The sequence below is a fragment of the Ooceraea biroi genome, chromosome 2, assembly GCF_003672135.1.
Source record: "Ooceraea biroi isolate clonal line C1 chromosome 2, Obir_v5.4, whole genome shotgun sequence".
Taxonomy (NCBI): Eukaryota; Metazoa; Arthropoda; class Insecta; order Hymenoptera; family Formicidae; genus Ooceraea; species Ooceraea biroi.
The window spans coordinates 15354677-15380054 of record NC_039507.1 but is presented as its reverse complement, the minus strand read 5'-3'; the positions used below and the strand labels follow the sequence as shown (position 1 = coordinate 15380054).

The 25378-nt window shown below is 36.0% G+C and overlaps 1 protein-coding gene and 1 long non-coding RNA gene across 2 annotated transcripts; one reads left to right on the top strand and one right to left on the bottom strand.

The window, feature by feature from the left end:
- The first annotated feature begins 487 nt into the window (after positions 1-487).
- Positions 488-25317, top strand: LOC105280074. Its single transcript, XM_011340266.3, has 4 exons — positions 488-5436; positions 17467-18504; positions 22230-22901; positions 23770-25317. The coding sequence occupies exons 1-4, from the start codon at positions 5269-5271 to the stop codon at positions 24574-24576; spliced, it is 2685 nt and encodes an 894-aa protein (XP_011338568.1). The 5' UTR covers positions 488-5268; the 3' UTR covers positions 24577-25317.
- On the bottom strand, positions 5327-24373 carry LOC105280073. Its single transcript, XR_894052.2, has 3 exons — positions 24286-24373; positions 6976-7226; positions 5327-5409 (listed from the first exon to the last, which is right to left on the bottom strand). It is a non-coding gene; the product is annotated as an uncharacterized LOC105280073 (long non-coding RNA).
- Positions 25318-25378: the final 61 nt, after the last annotated feature.

The following is a 25378-nucleotide window of genomic DNA, read 5'->3' as shown; positions in this document are numbered from 1 at the left end:
CTTGATCGCACGATCAATTTTGTAAATGTTTCCGCGGGCAGGTTTAATGATATTCAGAAACTTCTCCGAGTTGCTTGATCAACCACTTGAGATGATTATTATTACATAGCTATCGGTTGCTTGGAGTGATAAACTGTAGCTCGGAAAAGTAATTGATGCTAGCATCAAGAATAAACACAAATAAATTGAAGAAGAAACGTATTACAATTTTATAAACGTAAAACAATTTTGATACATATTCCTTCTCAATTAATCGCCATTTTTCTAATCATATTTACTAGACTTATTGTTATTATATGATAGACTTTTCATATTTATCTAGAAGATAAGATCTTTATCTTTAAAATAAAACTAAAGAACATTATTCAATTTTGTATGAATATAATTCTTTTTTTTTAATATAAGTTTTTCTCTTTGTATTTTAGTCCATCAATGAGACATTAATTTGATGAACTCTCAATGTAATTCTTCTTCAATATAGCTTTCTAATATAAAATCTCTTCTTGCATTTAGAATGGCATTTGATTCGATATTTGGTACTGTCGAAATACTCACTCTCTGGTTTATGCCGTTATAGTGTATCGCTTTTAAGATGACTTTGAAGCAGCAACAGCGCCTTTAGCTTATCCTTCATCTGTCATACAAGTTGCAGGTCAAGTTCATCAATTTGGCAGAGAAAAATGAAGAAATGGAGATGATCAATTTTCCTTCGGCAATTTTTTAGACATATGGTCGAAAGTAACGTTACGTTCCTTGGTACCTATAATCACGATCAAACTGGTAATGATAAATCATATAAACCTGCCTATTATATATATACATAGTGTTTCAGACATTGAAGTTTTGAATGACCTCAAGGCTAAATTAACGGATTACGATTGGATCATTTATTTTATGAACGGCATTTGCGTGTACGTATTTACGATTTCGGAAATTTTATTTGGATGTAAAGTACATTCTTTTTTTTTAAGAAAAGGGGGTAATAACATTTAGTAATACTTTCACAAGATGCTTTATTGCTATAAGGATAAAATCGTTATTTTAATATAGAACGACATATTTATTCACGCGTCATATCGGAATTTTAATGTTACACGTATCACTTTACTTCCACGAAACTTTATTAAGAACTATTTCCGCTAAAATTCATCAATCATACAGATAAGCCGCGAACTTTAATGGATGCTATTCAGGCAATGGAGCGTGTAATTGCCGGCATAAAAAGATGTCGTGGCTATAAAAGAAAAATCGGTGTCATAATTTGATGTTTTGCGGTACATAGAGTATACCTTATACGAACTAGTATGCGATTGCAGCTGCAGGCCGTTATCGCCGCGTGCGCGTAAACGACGTAATTTTAGAATCAAGGAAACCGTGCTAATGATATCCGACGATATGTCATTTCTATCTTAGACACTCCCTACTAATTCGGTACTATACATCGATTTATATTCTCTTTCTCTAGGCAGATAAGATTCCAGGAATGCACGTGTGCAACTATTGCAATTTTTGTCACAATTTCTGTGTCACGAAATCATTTCCGTGAGATACTATTCTACATTACTAAGTTATCGCAAATTAAATGTCATTCCGTATTCAATTATCAATAAAATTATCAATGAACGCGTGAATTCTTTACTTTTCTGATAGATAATATAATTTTGTTAATTTTATTGAGATTCTAAATAGTACAGATTGGCTTGAATAAATTTAAAGTCAAAAATAAAATAATTAACATTTAATATGTTTGCATATAGCTGAGAGAAAAAATGCATTACACACACACACACACACACACACACAGATTTTATTCGTATATCTCAAAAACCAATCGATACATATCAGTCAATTATACTCGATAAACGAGTTGTCGGATTGCGATAACGTGCTTGCAGAAAATTTCGCGAGCAATTTCGCGAGATAGCGACTTGCTCTTTCAACAGCAATGTTCTTTTTTATTATGCCGTACTGTCAATTATAAACACGAAGCGCTAACGATTATCTTAACTCACTGACGGCTGACATTAGCACGCAAATTCACATACGAAGCGGTCAGGTTCTCGCGCGTATACATTGCTTTTGATACACCCCATTCTATCACTTCTAACATTCACTTTTCTACAGGTGCTAATGTGTACACGTTATTTCAAATGCTATATGGAAGCACATACTTTCCTTATGAAAAGATACAAGATTGAATCTTTTGCGGAAGAATTATGTATGCATTGTTTTAATCGCCCTCCTCTTTTTCCTCATCATGAGAATATAACATAACATATAATATTATAAAAATATAATACAATTGAAATTTTTTATCTGAAATAGAGATAAGACAGGCATAAAACTTGTATTTGGCGTTAAAAAATAATTTCTCTTTTCTTATTCTCTCATCTACATTTTGAGGAACGTTTACATTCTCACAGATTGTTTTTGATGGATTTTTGATAAATGATCAAAGTATCGAAGTAAAGTTTATTTGTCTACATGTCCGGATAAGCAATCTGTGATTCATTGGCATCTTCAATTTTCTTCGATTATATGTCTTCGTCGAAGGAAGTATATCGGCACTTCACATCTCCATCTTGTGCATTTGTTTACTCATTTACTTGTAACTGTACTATTTATTTTATTTTTGTAGGTGGTTTGTTGGAAAACGTGATGTGTATGATGAATTAATAAAGTAATGCCATATATTTCAGAAAACCGAGAAACACACGTGATTCTCGGCTCACTGTTATCGCTAGCACGCTTTGACATAATCGGATATTATCGTGAACGTGCAACGTCGCTAACAAAGTACCGGTATTAGATACATACATACAAGACGAGTACACGCAGGTGACTCGTTCGTAGGAGGGATATACAGCAACGAGATACGAGAAGGAGGAGTTCCCTGCGAGTGCTCTCTCCGTCTCTCTGGAGAAACCACTCTCGCGATGGCAGAGGTGGTCTCTACTCACCTGAGCGTTTCAAGTGGCAGTCGCCCTGCTGAGTCGCTCAGCGACGGGTTCTCCTCGGTGCGAGCACTACGAACGCGATTTCTCAGGAAGAGAGAGAAAGATCACAGACGAAAACTCTGGGAACTCGAAGATCGACGACGACGTCGAGCAAATCCGCGCTCCGGGAAAAAAAACGCGGATCTTCCTATTGATGATCTAAACTTCGCGAATCGATGAGGCTGACTCTGCCTCTGCCAATGCAACCAGGAAGATAAAACACTTCGATCGCGTTTAATTGTTGAAAGACAGGAACCGCTCTGTAGGACTATTTTGTTAGAATAAAAATTGGTTGTAACCATTACAAAAGAGTTGGACTTCCATGATCGACGATCGATTATCAAATTCGATCAGTTTAATTAGAGGAATGTTTCTGATGGGGGAACGGTTGATTAATTTGATGCAGCTGTTAATTTTATTTATTGAAACGGAACGACATTTTCGGTGAGACGATTATTCTGTAATAATTATTTCTGTAAATTATGTCGATAATTATTTCATTGAGTTGATGGACCAAGAGGGTTTTTTTGTCCCTTCTGATTATTCTGTTATTCGAAGATATTAAAGTCGCCTAGTCGAAGAGTTTGGAACATTCCATAATGGACAAATGTAATGTATCGCAGATTACAGCGTAATCAAAGAATCAAGCGGCGATCCTCGTGTACATGTGATCGTATTCATCACGATTGTGATCACACGTTACGACGCTTGCCGATCGAGAAGATCGATTGTGAATTGGAAAGACTGGCGAGTGAAGAAAGTGAACATCTTCGGTGATTTCAAGATTTCGATGGTTTCAACAATAATCGGGAAGCTATTATTTGAAAGAAAAAGTGATTATTGATGTTTAATAAATGAATCATGAATACGTTTAATGCGAGATCGACAAATCGATGTATGTAAATGTCCTCAAGCGATATGTAAATTTGCCGCGAAATCGACTGGTTTGACAACATTCTGGACTTATCAAGGTAGCGTATAATATCGAGCGAAGCTGAAAAAGGTGCTCATTAAAGAAACGATTGCGAGAAAAAGAAACGGTTGAGATTTATGAGACTGCATGCAAAATGATGAGAAGGAAGAAAATGCTCATTAATTAGCAACCAGTCTCATTGCAAAAGGATCAACGAAATCCATGTATGTGTTAATTATAAACTTGTGGCTATAATATGCGAACAATGTTATTTACGATCAAGACGATGTTGCAAATATCTTATTTAACAAAAATTTGTTCATTTTACATGCTGGATTTTATGATTTTCTGACGAAAAAATAAATAAGTATTAAAATATATAATTACATACATAAAAGCTTTCACAAGTTAAACTAGAAAATACCTTTTGAGTTTTCTTCTGATGTATATGACAAAATGGGATATTAGTTAATATGAAAGAAAAGAAGCGAATTATCAAAGTGTTGAAAATCTACAGAATTTGAATATCTATAAATATCTACGAAATTTGACTCCCAAATGAGCCGTTTGATTCCACCAATTAGATAGGAGATATAGTACCACCCACCATAGGAGTAAGAGAATTAATTAACATACGATGTCGAGTGGAATGTTTTACAGGGATTAATTCGGTTGGACTAACTCTGGCTAATTGTAACGATGAGAATGTGAATTAAGTATCGATCGAAAAAAATACGGTCGGTCATAAATCTTGTGACGATAGTGCGATAGCGGATGCCGACAACATTATCATTATATAATTGTATCAATAATCACGTGGTCATAATTTAACGTTCCACGACAGAGCTGCCAAGTGTCACTTATAAAGGTGACCGATCGATCATATGCTGAAGAAGCAGGTTTAAGCACGAATCGTAAGCACGTATCGTTCAACACGAGTCAGGCTTTTTCGCAAAGAGTACTTATTAACATCGCAATCAAATGGCACCGCGTTACGAAGAATTCAAGCGAAGAGTGATAATGACACAGAGTAGCGATCAGACTTAAATCGATCTTGCTCGACTTTACCTGTTTAAATACAAAGTGTACGAGGGAGTACATATCGTACGATCCCAAGAATTCCGCGGACAGTGTGCACGAACTATGAACTTCTGGGACATGAAAGTTGATAATGTGAATTAAACAAGGACAATTCGTCAAGAATAATCGTTAGAAGTTTTGCAAGTCTTCACCGGAACATTGTTTCACGTTCCAAGTGCCGAACTCGCATACAGATGAGTGAATCAGCCGAAACTTCTTATGAAGAAACACGAATCTTCGTGAACGTCTCCAGTGAGCGTTGATCATATCAAGTGGAGCATGATGGGAGAGGTGATCCGTGTTTCTGGTAGGACGCCAGACGTTGGTGATTTCCTAAAGGAGGCCATGCTGTCACAGAGATTCGCTGATGTGGCTTTGTGCTGTCCAGGAGGCCAAAGATTCCTTGCGCATCGCCTGGTCCTGTCAGCAGCAAGTCCTTATCTTCAGGTATAAAAAAGTTTAAACAAAAAGAAACAACTGATTATATATAATAGCTATTAATTAGTCATTGTAGAAGTCATATTTATTATATTTAAGAGATAATATAATCTGAATTTTTGGTCGTTTATTTAAAAAGAGAGAAAGAAACTATGAGAATTCCAAAAATTTATATAATAAATTTATATTATATAACTTATTAAAAATTTTGCAATGATGTAACTTCAGACATATTCATCACCATTGAGAAAGACTTCCATGATGCCTAATTTTTATACTTTGCCCATAATAAAAGGAAATACAGCTTGCCTTCCCTACTTAATTAGCAGGTTAATTACTGACTAACACGAAGACGCAAAGTTGTTAATCTCGCACTGAATGTGGGTGCATTTCGCGGCGGATGTCTCTCTTGTGGCCGCTTGTTCGCCGTGCATCGTCACATCGCGATACAAAGCAGTTATATGCGCGCACTGACGAGTGTTTAATGCCACCGAATTATGTCACACGGAAATAAAGATAATACGATATCTCGCAATCTGCGTGAAGTCTCTTGAAACCGCGCCGACACGTTACAATGCTCTTGCGACCTCGTCGAGTTGCACGATTGTTAAACTATTGCGCTATTAGATTGGAACATGCATGCTAAATTAATAAGACGGATGCTAGGCAGAAGAAAATATTATGTGTGTGATGTGAGCACAAAAGTCTTTTTTCGTATTTCTCCGTTTTTAAAAACTTTTCGAGAATCCTTCGAGAAGGATTGATTTTCATCGATTCAATGGAAAAAGAGACACACTTGTTCCATTTTGGATAGATCAATACTTAAATATAGGAAATCGAAGAAATGAAATTTAAAAAAATTGAGAAAGCATTGTTTCTTTAGGTCCCTTTAATCTGCTTAATTCTTTAAAGTTTAAGCTTTTTCATCGCGTAATTCTGTGATCATATGTAATTCGTACAATATGTATTATTAGCTATCGTATCTTTTTATATATGATTTCTTGCATGTGATTTATAATCTTACGCATTGTTGTTCTTAGCGAACAAAATATTTCTGGAACGCAATTTTGCGTAAATAAGATCTGCAGAAAGAAGGCCGAAACAAATTCCGACGCACCTCAGCAATTACAAGGTAACGTCGCTGACGCGACGTGAAAATTGTCAATTATGCGTTGTTACGCGATTCATCCGACGAATTGCGCTTTCTACTCTCTAGCAAATGGAATGTCGAAAAAGATATTTCATCTTTGCAAATGAAAATTCATTAGATCACCTCCGTGTCTCATTTTTATCCATCTCTCGCTCTACATAAGTTCTTGGTCTCCTGTTTAAAGAAGTATTTAGTAGCAGATACACAAAAAAACAATCTATGTTATTTGTACTAATTTACACAACCGGTTTATTAAGACCAATTGCCTTAACTGATCGCAAAAAATACATTGCGATCGTATCTCAGTAGAAACGCGACTATCACACGGATTAAAAGAAACGGTATCCCGCGAATGCTTCTTCTGCTTGTTACAAAGTAACAAATATGGTAACCTTGACCTTGAATGTTGGCAGATTCTTAGGCCTTCAATGTAGCTCGTAGTTGCAAAGCTCGCACGACGCAATCTTCAGATACCTCGGGCGGTGGCCCTTCTGCGGTTCTCGAAGTACATCGGAACGGTTCGCTGAGGTATATGTCTTTCCGGTACCACCATTCGCGGATTCCCGAGATCTCGACATCTCGATTTATCGCCATCTGACCCAGTACCTGTTTCTTCAACGCGAGATTTCCATTCTCTTCTTTTGGATTCCTCCGTGCGTCGCGTGGCATGAAAACAAAAATAATTGAATTCCACGTACGCTGAAACTTAAAAGCGTACACCGCGCGGAAGAAGTAGCAGCAAGAATTAAAGAATCTCCAAGTTGCAAAAATTTTACATTGAACTTTCATTTTTCTAGAACTAGAAATTTACGAATTTCACATGCTGTACATATTTGTATTATGTACAGCATATGAAATTCGTAAATTTCTAAATTAATTAAAAGTGTTGGGAAATAAAAAAAGAAGATATGTGTATGATTATTGTATAGTTTGTTAGTTAAAAAAGTATATTTCTCATTTTATTAATATATTTATGACTAATTCAAAAATTGTATTACAAGATCATTTTGAAAAATAATTTTGAAAAATATTATTTGTCTCACTTTTTTATCAAGTGAGAATGTCACATTGTTCGGAGAAAGTTAAAAATATTATTCTATAAAAATTCGAAAAAATTAATATGTGCAATATTTACTTTCTTCAATACTTGAAGCCAATTCTGCATTGACGCACGTCTTGTGTAATTATTTAATTCATAATCATAAAGGATTGATATCCGATTTGCAGCAGATAATGTTTTCTGATAATGTTTCCGCGCAGTAAAATAATTCGCTTCGTGCAAAAAATGAAAAAAAGATCAAAGAAAAACGTAATTATTTTTTTAATTATTAAATTATTAAACATTAAATTATTAACATTATTAAATTATTATGTTTCCGTCACGATATGTGATGTCATTGATTTATGTCTATGAAATAAATTGCGTAGTCTTCCGTATTACTTGAAAATAAAAAATTATCTTAATTAGTATAATAATATAACATTAGATATATAATTGAGATATATATTTGAGATATTGTGTTGTATTTTTGTAAGGAATACATTGTTAACACATTGATAAAAATAACGTTTCTAATAATGTATTGCAAAATATTAATTAAAAATTGAGAGATTAAGATTAATCGAAAAGTAAAAGACGAATGAATTAAATATGAAAATCACAAAAAGGAACATAAGTGATAAATAGATTCATTGTCATGAAATACATTGCGCGATATCTGTGAACTTGATTGCGCCACTAGCCTTTTACATCTGACTTTTTCATTTCCATGAGCATGGAAAATCACGTGTGGTCTAATTACCGCGAGTAATATAATTCGTAAAATGCACTGATCTTTGCAATCACATGCAACAATGAGTGAGAAAGCATTATCATAAAAGTATTTAATGCAATACATTGTATTCTTAATACAGAGAATTTTATGAAACTGTAACGAGATGTAAGATATGGCAATTTCGTTATACGTTAGGAGATCTACAAGATTTAAAACTTAAATATAATGATAATTATTTATTTACGTTTCACCTATTTTATGGCCAATAAAGTAGAAAATTATATGAAATTTTTACGTTTATTTAATTGCTGTCTGTCGGATCATCGATGTCCAGTAAATTCCGATAAAAAAATCTAAATTGGGTTTATTGTAAGAATATGATTACGTTGCGTGTATGCATTTTGCTCGTTCTGGCGCTTTATGGCCTCTTTATGGCCCCTTGCTAACATTAACAGCGCTGTAATATTTTCAGATAATTACGGATAAATTATTTTTTTCTTTTATCTTTTACTTTTGAGAATTAATTAATTAATTAATTATCAACGGTGATTATTTTCCTCTGTTACAAAGTTCCTAAATATTTTTAAGTAAACATTATTTATGAAAGATGTAACAATAACACCGACTACTTAGATTCTTCAATATTAGATACGTAAATATTAGATACACACTGGTCAATTAAATGTTTTTATTGTAGATACTTATTGTATCTACAATAAATATTTATTGTAGTGAAATGAAAGTGTAATAAGAAATCATTGCACTTTCTGCAGCAATAAAGTGTAGTGCGCAGATTATGGTATACTAGTTTTAGCATTTTATTAAGCTTCACAAGATGATGTTTCCATGATTAGGCCCATCATTAGAATGCGCACACGAGATCACGTATTTAGTGATTAATTAAGACTCGTAATTTGAACGGAGCGGCAAGTCGGTACATCACGTCAACTTATTGCTCCTATTAATCGCGAGAAAGATGCAGTATCGGCACATGTACGATCTCTCATCATTCAAAGTGCTTTTTCGACACGCGCATGCCCTTATTCCATTACATCTATTACACAAGTTTACAGCAGAAACTGGGTCATATATTCGAAACATAAATAAATTAAAACACATACATTTCACTACTTCCTGTTCACTATTTTCAACATTTTCGATGTGTCTTAATGCAATTGAGAACAATTGAAGAACGCTGCAAGTAAGAAGAAAACAAGACTGAAAATGTGCTTATATACGTTTGATTTGCATTAATCAATCAACGTTGCTATAATAAACTCTCAGCTATTAATTTCTCTGGTGGCACACATAAGAAAGATAGGATAACGGCAAAGCCACGATAACATGACGATAGCAAGGTTTGAATCGTGGCAATGTTTCGCCTGCATTTACTCCAGGAGATACTAATTAAATGATGTGGAGATGAAATTCACTGAGAAATTAATTAGCAGGGATCAACAGGTTATCGCGGAAAGATTAAGATCATAACTGACGTAAATACAGGATCCTTAAAAGCAAACTTTTTGACTTCTAAAAACTCGATGATAGATACTTTAGTACATAAACGAGCAAAGATTATAAGGAACTATCAAGGTTTAAGTTAATTAACTAAACATGTTTATGTAACTTTGATCGAGCACGACATTTAACTTCTGGAAAATAAGGACATGACTCTTTTCCTTACGTCTATCAAACTATGAGAAAAAAATGAGTGTTAAGTAATGTAAAAATATAATTAAAAAGGAAATGATTAAATTTAACTTATTAAACTTATTCAGAAGTAACTTCAATATATTTATATTTGGAAATACACCATTTACACAAGAGCCTCAAATATGTTCCCATTCAGCTTATTAGGAATATTTTGTAAACGTAACATTAAAAGATTAGTTCTTAGCAATTTTAGATCTACTGGAAACTTGTACCGTTCGAGAAGAGACTTTTTGCATAAAGAACTTTTGCATACATGCATAGCGCGTTAAATCTGAATCCATCCTAATGCCGTCTGACAGCGACTGGTTATTACGTATTCAGCATACTAATCTTACCGGAAAATTCCGATATACCTGAAATACCTAATATATCTTACGTGATATAATATCCGTAGTAGAGCTAAAGTATAAATGATTATATTACTTTACATTGAAGAGTAAATAATAAATCTGACCACCCACATTATAATCTATGGATAATCGCGATAGCTGCAATAAAAATTATAAAAAAATCATACCAGAAATATAATTAGACAATTAAAAAAAAATTTTATTTAAAAAACTAAGTACACACGATTATACTTGTACACGGAAGATACGTGGTACATGATGTTAATATTGAACCACGATATCCCACGGTTTTTTCCGTGCAGACGATGAGGGAACGATCTCTCGCGATCTAGTTTTGCCTAAAGCAAGTTTGTTAATCGGCAACGTATCGTGAACACGTCGCTATAAAGTCCAACGTAGAATAGAGTGATCGGTCGATCGCAATCGCGCGCAAAGATACGTTACGAGGCAAGGGAGTTTTGTAGCGATCCGCGCGAGCGTTTTATCTGCGGCGAGCATCATCCGCGATCACGCCGGCTATTAATTCAATTGCGGTGGCCTGATGATATTCCCGGCACGTATCCGAGCTGCTTATGCGTATAAATCGGAGCTCCTCTAACGTTACTCCAGGGCAGTGTCCCCTAATTCGAGAAAACACTGCTCTGTGGGATTGAATGCAAACGCGTGTATTTGTTTTCAGCTTTGCTGCTTTGCAGAAGTAAAGGAATTGTGCCAAGCAGATTTACGTCTGAAATAAATCTCTCTGAATTTATTACGCGTAGATCTTTATGAGATAAAGTGGTGAGGTGTGAACTTCGTAAATTCAGATATATAACGATGTTGAGGAAGGGAAATCCTCTTTGGTGCATGTAAAGCGGTCACCAGTCGGCCCTTCGAGGTTGTTAAACCTTCAAGTGCTGGTGTTATCGCTAGAGATCTTATGAATGAGCAGAGTAAGCCATAACGGTGTATTAAATTAGAATAAAGATAGGAAACCGCAGTTAGCACGTTATAAAAATGTGATGACCACAAAGAAATTTGAAAGTCATTTCTTTCTTCTTAAGAGATAGAAGATTTACTCAATGTGTTAGAAAGAAGAAAATAATTCAAGCTCGCCTAAATATTATAACTTTGTTATCTAACAATCTTATATATAAAGAGGCAATGTACTGGTTTTAAATAAATGTATATTTTAAACGAAAGTCCATTAAATGTAATTTTCTCAAAACTTAAAGTGCCGACTTCAGAACGAAGATACACAATTTTATGGACATCGCGTTTTGCATCAGCAAAATTCTCACATTGACATAAAAGAGATATATATATATATCGGCACTTTAAGTTTTGGGAAAATTACATTTAATGGACTTTCGTTTAAAATATACATTTATTTAAAACCAGTACATTGCCTCTTTATATATAAGATTGTTAGATAACAAAGTTATAATATTTAGGCGAGCTTGAATTATTTTCTTCTTTCTAACACATTGAGTAAATCTTCTATCTCTTAAGAAGAAAGAAATGACTTTCAAATTTCTTTGTGGTCATCACATTTTTATAACGTGCTAACTGCGGTTTCCTATCTTTATTCTAATTATTCTAATTTGATATATATATCAAAAGATCATTTTTTACATAATTTCTTCTCGATTTAAAAGATAATAATCAGATATAAACTTTTTTAATTTTTAATATTTTTCTGAACAAAGCGCGTACGGCATTTATTCGCGTAAAAAGAAATACATTGATATCGATCACTCGCGAACGTGAGTGTCTAGCCGTATCATTTATTGGGCAACGTTTGCGTTGTGCAACAGTGCGGATATAATTGCCACTATTAAGATTAGCCGTCAGTATTAATATTGATTTTTTCGGTCCACTGTATTTAACACGTTAACTTTTAGAAATTCACTTAATAGTTAATTTCGGAAAAGACAAAAATGTTCTTTCGTGATGTGAGTAATATTGAGATATCTTGTAGATCCTGTAACGTTTCCCATTCCCGCAAATAAGCTAAATCGATACTGCTAGATTAGAGTTGCGCAAAAAGACAAAATGGAGCCAATAACAACATGATGACAAATTACTTAATCTAAAATACAGTTGCATTGACAGAGCACTAGGCAATTGAGCGTGACAACATACAAGAGTGTTACAAACTGCGTACCAATGTTTCCTATCTATGTCGACATTAAGATACCTTTACATTTAAGCAGGCTTTCAGCCCCAAGGTTAATATTGAGCCTAACACAAAGTAGCTGCTGAGAAGATCGAGATTAAATACTTTTATCTTGTCTGTGAAATCATATTTTTATAAAAACATTATTGAAGTCGCGATACGCACAGAGAACAGGATTGCCACGCCGATTTCCATTTTAAAGTAGTTGGAAATTTTATAAATTACAGCCTTTCTTACAAATCGAAATCATAAATCCCCGAGGCTCCGAACGATACTCAAGGTGCTAGTATTATTAACTGTAAACTCGACTGCAAACTCGGAATATTACAATTAAGATTAATTATGTTCTACCAATTTTCCATATTCCATTGTATTCTAATATAATCGCATTCTGTTGAGCCTAATCACATCAGGTTCCAGGAATTTTGTTGTGCTGCGCGCGTAGATTAATGGACCGATATTGTCCGATAATACTCTTGTCTTACGTTGGCAGAAATCGTTATGCTTCACGCTCGTAATTCGCTTCATCGCTCGTCACGTTTACGGTTCATTCGATTTCGTATCTCTCTCTTTCTCTCTCACTTTATCTTTCTGCATAGAGACATTGAAGTTCTTGCTTCACACATGATTTGTATGAGCTGATCTTAAAACCGTCTCTTAAACACTTTTACCATTTCTTAAGTGCATTACGGGTACTGTTCCATCAATCTCAATATATCCCATTATTTCGCAATCGCGAATATTAAAAAACAATCGATATGATAATAAACGATGTCATTTTTCTTACTTTTACTATAATATACGTCTATCAAATAATGTTAATTAGTTGGACAGTCCATTTGATTTGGTTTGCGACCCTTTATTCCCAAAATTTAAAATTTCGATAAATAAGACTTGCTATGATGATGTTTCAAAAGTTTATCCACACATTAGTTGACATGGCCCACACATGGTGCCTGATGCTGCATCGATGCCAGGATGAAAGAACATCCTGAATAAAACAAATGACTTTTACACATATGTTTGCAACTGCATTTAAACATTAATACTATATTAATCCAGATATTTTTCAGATATACTGTTTATCAATCAATCTAATCAATTACAAGCACTCGGATTATAGACATGGGATATTTTGACGACATGTAATTAATGTACAATTGATATTGTGCAAACCGACCCTTCTGCGCGCAACAAAGCTTGCATCGCTTGATACAACACCGGCCGATCATTCCCCCTTTCTCATCTCGATAATTATTTGCAATTGCGCATACGTTCGTCGATTCGAGTAATTCTAAGCGGCAAACTCGTAGACGTGATTAAATCGCGGCTCTCGGCGTTTTCTCGACCACGAAATCACATAATTATTGTCTTAGGTGCAACACTGAGCGCGCGAACCGATGCATACGTGCTGCTTACTCGCGATGCTTTCTCGTAAATGACAAGATCGTAAAAAGTAAGTGATATTCGTTCGCTGCTGTAATAAACGTGGATAAAACGACGATGGTATTTGCGCTGTTTACGCCAGCGTCACGAAGCGTATAAAGTGTTACATTAAATACCAAAGAACCTGGATATCCTAAGCACTTGCCGGTAATAAAATAATCATTGCTGCTTATTATTATTAATTCTTGGACCACCAAGTGAGCGAGATTGTCAGATAAGACTGACAAAATCTAGAATATAATGAAATTCTAGAAAATTATCTACTAAAGTTAGCCTTTGCTAACTTTGATATTGGCAAATATATGGAAGAACAAATACATACACAAGAAAAAAATTCAATAAAAAGATACATGATTTAATGTTGTTAGAAAAATGAATGTCCGTTAAGAAGTTTATAGCAGAAGGTTTAATCAACTCCAATTATTTGTACAGCTTTAATGATACCCCTTTCATATGTTTTACTCTATTCTTTCGTAAGAGCTTGTATCCGGTAAACGGTAGTAACTTCATTTACGTCCTCTTGCTTCTTTGCATTAGAGATGCATGTTTGCAGAAATGTCGCAACGCATCGCTGCGCGCAACCCATCATGAGATACCCGCAATTACGCGAAGTAGGTGTGAAACTTCGCGTTACTTTGTGGGAAACTAAAATCGGCCGAATGAAAATTTACTTAACCGCTCGCCGCTCTGATCTGCGATTACTATAATTATGACGATCCGATCAGTTTTCTCGCACCCTGAATTTCATAACGCGCGGGTACGAAAGGCGAGGGATAGAAAGCGCACTCGTCAGAATATTCGCTATGATTCTGATTGATTGGTAGATGCCGACGGTGATGTTTCATATAGGATAGATCGGTCTATAAATCTGCGAGCATAAAAATCCTGCGCAGCTTGAAACGGATAATCGTTCAGTCAAGATACCATTCACAGATATTTGTATTATTTATGTAGTAATTGATTAATAGATTTCAATGACGTAATTACCGTTTTGTGCAGGATGGATCGATATATAAATTGATGGAAACAGTCTGAAAAATTTCGCACAGCTTGAAACCAACAGTCATTTATTGCTCATTGATACCAGTCACAGATATAAGTGGTTATAAACTGTTAAGTATTCTAACGATGATCATCTCTTCATGCAATTAAGGATGATTTATGGATCAATTTATATATGAAAACAGAATAGAAAAGAAATTGGTGCAAAAGTTTTAGAGATGTATAATTTATGAGAAATAAAATTTCATAGAGACATGTACACATCTCTCGATAATTAAAGTTTAGATTAATTTTCCGAAAATTAAAGACTTTAATCTTATCTTAAAAAGGAACTTTAAGTTTTTTTTGAAATTTATGATCATGTATGGCTTAGATATTCCTTTGTGACACACTTTTCTGTAAGTGTTTTAGTAATAAATTCTAGTAGTAAACGCTAGTAGTTACATAAATATAAATTATACAGTTATGTGAAGTGTGAATTATCTGGCTATGTTAAAAGATTCATAGCAGACTTTTAGATATCACATCTGCTTTTCATTTAACAACACCGCCTAAAGAATTCATGAAATATGTATACATTAATATCAACGACGCTTATTATCTGGTTAATTACATCGACGATGTTCTTTGATAAAATCGCGCATTATCCTTGATTCGGATCCCATTGAACAAGATTCCGTATTTTGCGTATTCGCGCTCGATTTTATATCCGCCTTCATACTCGCTATAGAATATATTAAACTGGAGGCGTTGCAATGTGCTTCCGGAAATAGTTTACGATTAAGTGCAATACGTGCAAATACTGATCCTAAGTAATTGCGCCCGAGAGGCCACTTCTAACACGAGAAAGGAAAAAAAACAACATGGCCTTGTGGCACAGCCAAGGGAGTAGCTATCGCGTAATGAGGATATGCATATATAAATGCATACGAAAACCAGCAACCTACAAACCTATATCTTCCTCTCCTCGAAGAAATCAAAAGTATGCCATGAATGAAATTTCAAAAACGCTTTTGATATTAACTATATTTTTATTATAGAAATTCGTGATATTAAAAATAATAAAAATCGTAACTTAATTGTAACTTTGTTACAAGTAAGTTTGTTCAAGTAAATAACGAACGATACCTAAGCGCCACTTCTCTTGCAAAAGTAAAAATAATTTAAAGATTAATTAGATCTACTTACACTTAAAATCAATCACTTTTGAAATATTAATTTTATTATTCAAATTATTTATTTCATTGCCTGATAAAGTTACCTACTTTTTTATAAGCATTTGGTTTACATAATGCCACTTGTTTTGTTAGATTTTCTGTTACAATCATATTTATGAAAAGAGAAATATGCGAGATTGGTGTTTAAAGTTTAAGAGAAACAAAACGATAATGGCCTGCGGCCATTATCGAATAAGATTTGAAAAATTCTGCCTACGCCACTGAACGCAACGATGCAGCAAAGTTGCATCAAGCCACCGGCAAGTGCGGTCGAGCGCGTACCAACGTTTCATTTGCGTTCTACGTGCAAGAATGATGCTCTGGCCGTTTTTCGCCGTCAACGATCCGTTAAACTGGTTGCGGAACAGTGCGAAGAAGAATGATTGAAGACTTGAACATTTCAACCCGGCAACACGCATAATACCCACTGATCGAACCCGGAAATTGAACAAGTGTTGAGCTTTTACGGAGAATACATTTCGAATTTTTCATTGATGTAGAAATCGGAAAGCGTTATAGGTGTATAATCTGTAAACATTTTACATGAACATGTAGGTCGATCTTATCAAAACGGAATTGAAACGTTTGTGATTTTACAGAAATTCCTCATATAATTAAGAGTATCGATCAAATGTATCGATTATCCTATGAATAACATCGGTGTGAACGGTAAAGGTTGATACAAGTTGGTCTCTTGATCGCGATGAGCAACCAATAGCAGTTAATTATTGCGATAAAAAGTCGGAAAGAGCCGTCGAATCGACCGCCAGCTGGGTAATTACAGTTATCACGATGCAGCACGCTCTTCAGACTTGCAACAATGAAACGCTCGTAACTCATTGTCTATGTTCCATTACGCGCTCAAATAATGAAAGAAGGATGAAGTAAATCAAACGCGCGATATTTACGAGCACTGAAAATGAACCTTTGAACGCTCGAAGTTTAATTATACAACCTGTATAATTCTGATAATTGTTAATACTCGTATACTTTAATAAGTCTAAAGTGCGTGTGTATTTTTGACTTTTTAGATATTTCTTAGTTTTTATCTTATTTGTGCGTACGTGTGTGTTTATATAATAATTGTGCATGATTAATAATATACAAAATTTTTGATAAAATTAAATGCAATGTTTTGCTAAAGAAGATATTAAGGTATTATTAATAGTAATAAGAAGATATTGATTAATAATGTTAGTGCTATAAAACATGGAAATTTTGTTTATAGGAAATGTTGCTGGCACATAGTAAGGCTACCGCTCATTGCGAGCCAATCACGATGATCCTGGCAGAAATGGAGGCACCGGAACTTGCTGCGCTTCTAGGCTTTGTTTACACTGGAAGTGCCACGGTGCCGCGCGTGCGACTGGACGCCTTCCTGCGTGCTGCCGAGGCTCTCCGTATCCGGCTTCCGCCGGTACCAGTCGTGATGACTAATTGTAGCGAGCAAGCAACAGACTGCAAATCGGAGGACGTGAAGGACATTAAAGTCAGCTCCAAATACTTGCAATGCGATCAATATCCCTGGTATCAATCAGGAAGAAAAGCTTATGAAGATCTGCTCGACAGGAAGGAACCCTGTAACAGAATACTGTCGACAGACGACAACAGAGTTCTCAGGAACGCTAGAGTATCTCATGAAGTCAGCAATTCTGGTAGAATCTCGTTTGACGCTGGCTGTCCAGATACGTGGCCGGTTAACCATTATCTGCATCAGAATAGAGCAATAGATGATCTTTCCGCAGAAAAGAATCACGACTCGATGACTTTCGCTGATAGGAACTCCGCGATAGTTCCTGATAGCGAGTCATCCTTCAACGTATATCAGCAAAGTACATGCTCCTCCGTAGGACCACATCTGGAAGAATATGGCGGTTCAGATCCTCTGGAAAGGATCAGGATGGGATACGAGAGACTGCAAGCGAACAACACGGCCGAGAGGCCGGTAGACGGGGACGTCTTTGTGGGAGGATCAGCGAACGAGTTTCGTGGAAGAGCACGAGATGAGTGTCCGTATCAGAACAGGATACCTGCGTCGTCGTCCTTGCAATGTGCCGCCGTCGATCGGACGAGGTCGTTCGATTACGCCTCGCAGCCGGTGACGGGCGAGGATCTCAGCTGCGGCGAAAGTTGTTGTAGGTGGAGAACTGCCCGCAGGCACGTGGCTAATCGAGTCACCGCGTCACCGTGGCGCCAGATCGTCAGGCCCCATCATTCACCGAGGACGCCACGGCCCGTCATCATGGCCCCACGTCATGCTGATGACGTGAGTACTCAGTAATAAGAATTTTAGCCCGTTGATTTCGGAGTCATCAATTGATTGTAAGATCTATTTTACACGTTCCGTTCGGCACAAAATGTAAGTTACAGGTGTTTACACAAGGGTCCAATTACGTATCACCATTAATAGCATATTTCTGAGATAATTCCAAGATGAAAATTTTAATGTCGATACGTCAAAACTGTATTTAGAGAAGTTGCATTTTTTTCAATAAAATAAGTAAAAAGTTTCATAGAAAAAGAGTTGGTGTTGTTGGATTAAATGGTATATTAATAAAGTTTACATTGCAAATATCCAAGAAGAATCAATTTTATACAATCAACGGCATTTTGAATCGCAAAACAATAATTATTAAAGTACGAGGATTTAATCGTTATTTAATCATATTACTTGATTACGACGTCAGAATAGAATTTCGACCTACTTATTGAAATTGTCAAGGAATTCCTGTTCTCACGAATCTACGAAAAGCTTTACCATTATGGAAACTGTACTCACAATGAGGTGATTGTCACCGAACGACATAATTGAATATGTTCTTGTCCAGTCAATGACATAAACGTGCCAAGCAATAAAAAGAGCAAACATACGACCGCTATTGCATGAATTATTCAAGAAGATCTAATTAAGTATTTGTAAAGAGGAACACGTACATCAACTCATAGTAAATATTTATTGACAATGGTAGAAACGTGCCAAGTACTAAAAATGCGTCTATCTAATTTAATTATAATAAATAAATATAAAGTTTCTTACCAATGAAACAGAAGTAACATTAAAAACGTTAAGACATTTAATATTGTTAAAATAATTAATATTTGTTATAATTTGTAAAGTCTTCCTTCCTTCATCGAAGGCTTATGTCTAAAATCTTACAATCTTAATTTATTAATCCAAAAACTAGGTATATCTCGTGTTATAATCAACTTTCCACTAGAAATTTATCGAGGATCACGGTTGATCAATTCACGATAACACAGTTAATATTCGCAAAATAGTTGCAAAGTCTCGGGGAAAATTATTTATTACACGCTTTTTAACGTGACAGAAGTGAGCCATTTTGAAGTAACACGGATGTATAAACTCGCTTGATTTATCTATCATCATCGTAATATTTAATATGTAATAGAAGAAAATGATTTTCATATTCCGGTTCCTATAGATCGCTCATGATGCAAAGTTAATAAGTTAATAAAAAGTTAAAAAATTATTTTAACGCCATAGATGTAGTAACTCTGATCAAATGATTGTCGTTCCAATCAGTTAACATAGTAGCGCGAAATAACGGTTATTTGGACTTTATTTCGTTTCTACATACGTTAGTGATCCGTTTAATGATTTTCTCTTCATAATACGTAAGCATTCATGTTTACACCACATAATGAAAAACGGATCATTTAGCTCTTAACATTAACCAGCTTCCGATATATATATTTTATGCAATTTTTTGAAATATTAACAGATACGGTGTACGAACGACGATAATTAGAAATGATCTAGAAAAATTAATTTTTTTTATAATATGTATATGCAAATTTGTAGCTGCGACTAATTGAAGCGGATATTAACCGCTTATCACCTGCCAAGGTTTCTTATCACAATCGTAAAAGTTTAAGAATCAAATATCATACTTCGTTATGTGTTACCTTAGACCAATTTAGGTTTAGAGCTATTGCTTATACGCAATTCGACGTCTCATGATTGCTTTAGTCACGGTCTACATGCATTTTATAATCAGCTTGTACGAACGGAACTAGAAGCGATATCATTTGAATTTCACTCGATGTGTAAAATGTAATGTGTGGATGTCATATATTCCTTCGTAAAATCTTCGCTTGAATTGACTGAACGTACGCAACATGCGTGATTCTTTTGCTGAAATCAGATTGACTTCATTAATAAAACGTGATAAAAATATAAAAAAACCGACATGGTGCTCTCGTGAGACAAAAATGCGTGACACAAAGTTTACACGTGACACAAAAAGATTTACAACTTCCTCCTACTCATTGATAAATCTATTTTTGTCTTCTTTTGAGATTTGCTTCATTCTTTCCAATCGCGAGATAACGGAATAAACCTGAACCTAATAATTAGAGAGACCGTGCGTTTCCATAAACTACAAATTAATGAAGATGATGTGTCACGCGTGATGTCACACGCGAGAGAAGAATTGATCAGAACTTGTGGACGACACCAAGACGAGATTGTGCTCGCGACTATCGCTGAGATCTCTTTTCTGGAACACCGAACACGAATTTATACTCTCTATTGAGAGAGCACACAGAGAAGAGAGAAATATAAAAACGTTATTTGCCTTTCCAGTCGTGGAGGAGTGCGAATGCAACGAGGGATCGTTGGTTGCTCGTTCGCTCGGTGCACGCGCATTTCAGCACAGGTGACAGGGTACCGCTTTCAGCTGCGTCTTCGCCCTTCACTTCGGGCTCGATGTCGTTCCGCTTAATGCCGCTATCACTTAGCTTGCTCCAGGCCGTTTATCAGGTCGACGCGTCGTGATTGCGCATCGCCAGCTGGCAATGCCAGCTGTGCATGTCCGTCACTTTATTACGCGCACGAATCTGGGAACGCGTTTTCTCTTTCGACGACAATGACGACGACGACAATGACAACGACGACGACGACGGGATGCGTGCCAGATTTCGTGGATCATCTCGCCGTGTCGCAGCCACCGTCTTTGCGCAAGCGAGCAATCAACTTGCAGCTTGCACTGAGATTGGCCGAGATCTCGGCCGGATAAGCAGGAAGTCGCGACGAGGTTGCGCCACCGAGATTTCTTTTCACGCGATACGAATTTATGCGCTCTGTAAAAAAAGGACAGAAGGAGACAACCGAGAGAAATTTGAAAACGCTCTCCGCCTTTCCAGTCCCTTAATTTAAAACTGTCAGAGATTTTGACAAGACAAAGTACTTTTAAAAGTATAATAATTTAAAGAAAAAAAACCTATTAATGCGGATAGGTAGTGATTGATAGCAAAAGGTTCGACTAAAAACGAAGTGTGAAAGTTATGACCAACCAGACGAATTCCGCGCGTGTCCTTTGATCCTGCCGGCTGCTGCTCTGCACGCGGAGAACGCGTAAAAATATTACAGTAATCGATATCATGCTTTCGACATGAGTTTTATCTCGTGGATCGTGGATATGTATTCGGCTTTACATTCAGCTACCGTGGAATGCAAATACGGTTATTAAGGTATGAATAATGTGTCTTAATAAGCTTACCGTCTTTGTCACAACGATCATTACCATTACTATTCAGATGGTCGATAGTACTCGTCGAGAATTATCACAATCTAACTGCTTTCTAATTGCTGCTTTCTTCCGTTTTCTTCTAGTTGCTTATTATGCGATTGGAAGAAATGCATTCCCATGTACGACTATCACTATGCACATTTACTTACTTACAATTAGCATTAGAGATGTGGGAAACTATCGACGTACAACTTTCGGGGCGTGCTATGTTTGCCGAACGCAACGGTTCAGAGAAACTATTAAATTAGAAACCGTTTTTCAATGCTTCACCCGAGTAAACTTAGAATGAAGATATCTCTTTCTGTAAAATAAAAAAGTACGTACATGAATTTACTATCTCACAAGAGAGAAAATACCGTAATTTTATGCATGAAGTTATTGACTGATTTGTAAAGAGAGGATTAATTGCTCAAGAAGATATTATCGATGACTGTTACAGGACATTCAAAAGAACTCTTTGACTTCGGAGCCGACTCGATCCACGGTAATCTCGATAAGCCCAAAGGTTCATTCCCCGAGGAGCGCGTCAAGAAGCGATGGACTTTACGCGTTTGAAGTTTCCAGTTGTGAGACGAGCTTCAACAGCGATTCGCGATCGCGTGAGATGATCGGCAGTCCAGATGTAAAAACGCAAGAGATCTATCGATCTCCAGCTCCGTTCGCATCCTCTAATCAGATCTCGCCGCTAACGGGCACGTTGCAACGGGGCAACGAACCGCCCTTTCAGAATACCAGCAACGCGTTGGCGCGATTATTGCCCACTAGCAACGACAGCATTATCACAAGCGCCAGCAGAAATAGCGAATACGCGACGCCGCTGACACCGCAGATACCGACAAAGCCTGAATTATCCCATCCCATTAGTCGACTCTGCGACACGATTGAATCTGACGAAAGGAGAGAGACTTCGGTAGTGGACGTAGAATGTTCTATAATGAATGTAGAAAAGAAGAACGGGGAAGAGAAAATTACGAGGATCTTTGTTAACAGTGATAACAACAATAATAACGAAACGATTATTAGCACAGAAGTAACTCAGCGCGGACGACCGACCGACAATCACAGGTGCGATCAGTGCGGAAAGACCTTTGTCACGAGAGCATCGCTCAAGGTATATATATATTTGCTTATCAAAATAATTTCGTAATTATATTATATTAATTTGATCAATTATATTAATATATATTAATCTCTAGACTACGTGCATTTCCGTTAAGAAACGTAGACGTATTTATAAATTTTAAGATTAAAAACTATTCAAAATTTGTCTAATAGATAGATTTCATTTCATGCATTTTAAATACTTAGAGCATAAATTCTTGAATTTTTTAGAAATCTTGGAATTCAACAATAAAAGAGTGACCACGTAAAAGTGTTTCTTATCGAAATTATTACAGATTGCGCAAGTCTTTATGCAAATGACGGTCTCCCAGCTTTCACATCCAACAAATCATTCTTCGGTTACCATCAGTTCCATCAATTCCAATCAATAAGATATTAATGTAGTCGAAAACATTCAAGTATCTCATCGATGCATTCACTCTTGTTGACATTGTCTTATTTAAAAGATATATCATCAATTTTTGCCAGAAAAGTATTCGCGGAAATCGATCAGTCGTGTAAAAAATATGCTGTAACGTTTTATTTGCGTGAGGTTGCTGTACTGTTATGTTAATGATTAATAAGTAAACAAATGATAAAATACCGCATCTCACATTCGCAATCAACATGTTAAGCTCTATTTGTTTAATACGTTCTTTTTTCTCGGTTCCATACTCCTAAACAACTAGTTCATTTTCCATCCTCTTGCATTACTGTCTATATTGATTGAAGTTGATGGAAATCCGTAAGAGGACGTAAAATATTGTTTCTTTTCTTCAATTTCTTTACTTTTTATCTCAATCGTCCTCAATCGCGTAAACAAGCTGGATGTTGAATTAGCCTAGTTACATCGAATCGTGTCTACATGCTCGTCGCAGGTGCACAGCCGTACGCACTCCGGCGAGAAACCGTTCCGCTGCTCTGACTGTGGCAAGCAGTTCTCGCAGCTACGCAACTATAAGTATCATCGCAGCGTGCACGAGGGCACGCGGGAGTTCGCCGCCACGTGTCCAGAGTGCGGAAAGTACTTCAACGACCGTGGCTACCTGAGCTCACACATGAAGATTCATCGGAACCGCAAGGAGTATGGGTGCGCAGAGTGCGGCAAGAGCTTCAACCAGCGAGTGGCCTACAATATGCATGTGCGCATACATACGGGCGTAAAACCGCACCAGTGTGAGCAATGTGGCAAAGCGTTCTCACGAAAGATGCTGCTGAAGCAGCATCTGAGAACTCATTCTGGCGAGCGGCCGTACCAGTGCCAGGTGTGCCAGAAGGCTTTCGCTGATCGCTCTAACATGACCTTGCACACTAGGCTGCACTCGGGCCTGAAGCCCTACCAGTGCACGTTATGCTCGAAAGCCTTCACCAAGAAGCATCATCTGAAGACTCACCTCAATTATCATACCGGCACCAAACCGTATTCTTGTCCCAATTGTGGTCTCAGGTTTTCGCAGAGCAGTAATATGAGGACCCATTTTAAAAAGTGCAGTATCAACAACCCTGCCGGAGTAGCCAAATCCAATGACGAAGCTGGCGTTGATCGCGTTGACACCGAAGGTAGCATGGCAGTGCAAGTAGACAGGAGCCCGGCGGACACTTTAACGCCGCCTAACTCTGATCAGGAGTCTAGCATCCTGACACCGATCTCCAAAAACGTTGTTGCGATTGACGGCAGCACGTAACGGTTTTTCTTACCTGTAAAACAATTTTATATTTTGAAAGTAAAATTATTGAAGAATAAAAAAAATACAGTTTTATGATTGTATCATTATAATAGTAAATGTGATGATAATAATAGAAAATGTTGATAAAATACAACAGGTTTTGACAAGTATTTATCAAAGTATCAGTAAGTTGACTGAAAGTGGACTGCGAATTTTTGTGCTTTATGTTTGCAGAATTGCTACAAATCCATAAACAGTTTCTAGGATATCCTTTCTCTATAACAAAATTATTTATTTACATCTGCATTGAAATAGCAATAAAACAAACTAAAGTTGATACTAAATATGCAGTTTATTTTCAGACAATCTAGTAAATTGAAATAAGATTGAAGAAAGATTGTGTATCTTGTGATGCAATAGTTAATGCATTGTGCCTTCCAGTTCCTGTATTTATTGAACTAATCTCAATGTACATATAGAATTATGTATTCTAATATAACATTTAACAATTTGAAGAAAAAGAGATTTGATGTTAAAGTGATAATATCAAATTAAATAATGTCAAATTAAACTTTCCACACGGAAGGCTTGTTCCTTGATTTGATAAAAATAATTACTTTTATTTTACAGATGATTTTTATTTTTAAAGGTTGACATTTACATGTACATTATTTGATATGTCTAATTTAAGTAGATATTTATAAAATATTTAATTGAGGTAGTATTTACTAATATTTTATGATTTTGGGGGGATTCTGATATAATTATATGTTTTAATAAATTTTTAGTTAATTTTTGAAAATCCAAAATAAAGCAATTC

Bases quoted from the DNA above. Each gene is read 5' to 3' on its own strand.
- LOC105280074 (XM_011340266.3), top strand. From the start codon at position 5,269: ATGATGGGAGAGGTGATCCGTGTTTCTGGTAGGACGCCAGACGTTGGT. The intron at 5,437-17,466 runs GTATAAAAAAGT...TTTTGTTTATAG, and splicing joins CAGCAAGTCCTTATCTTCAG to GAAATGTTGCTGGCACATAG. The intron at 18,505-22,229 runs GTGAGTACTCAG...TGACTGTTACAG, and splicing joins CCCCACGTCATGCTGATGAC to GACATTCAAAAGAACTCTTT.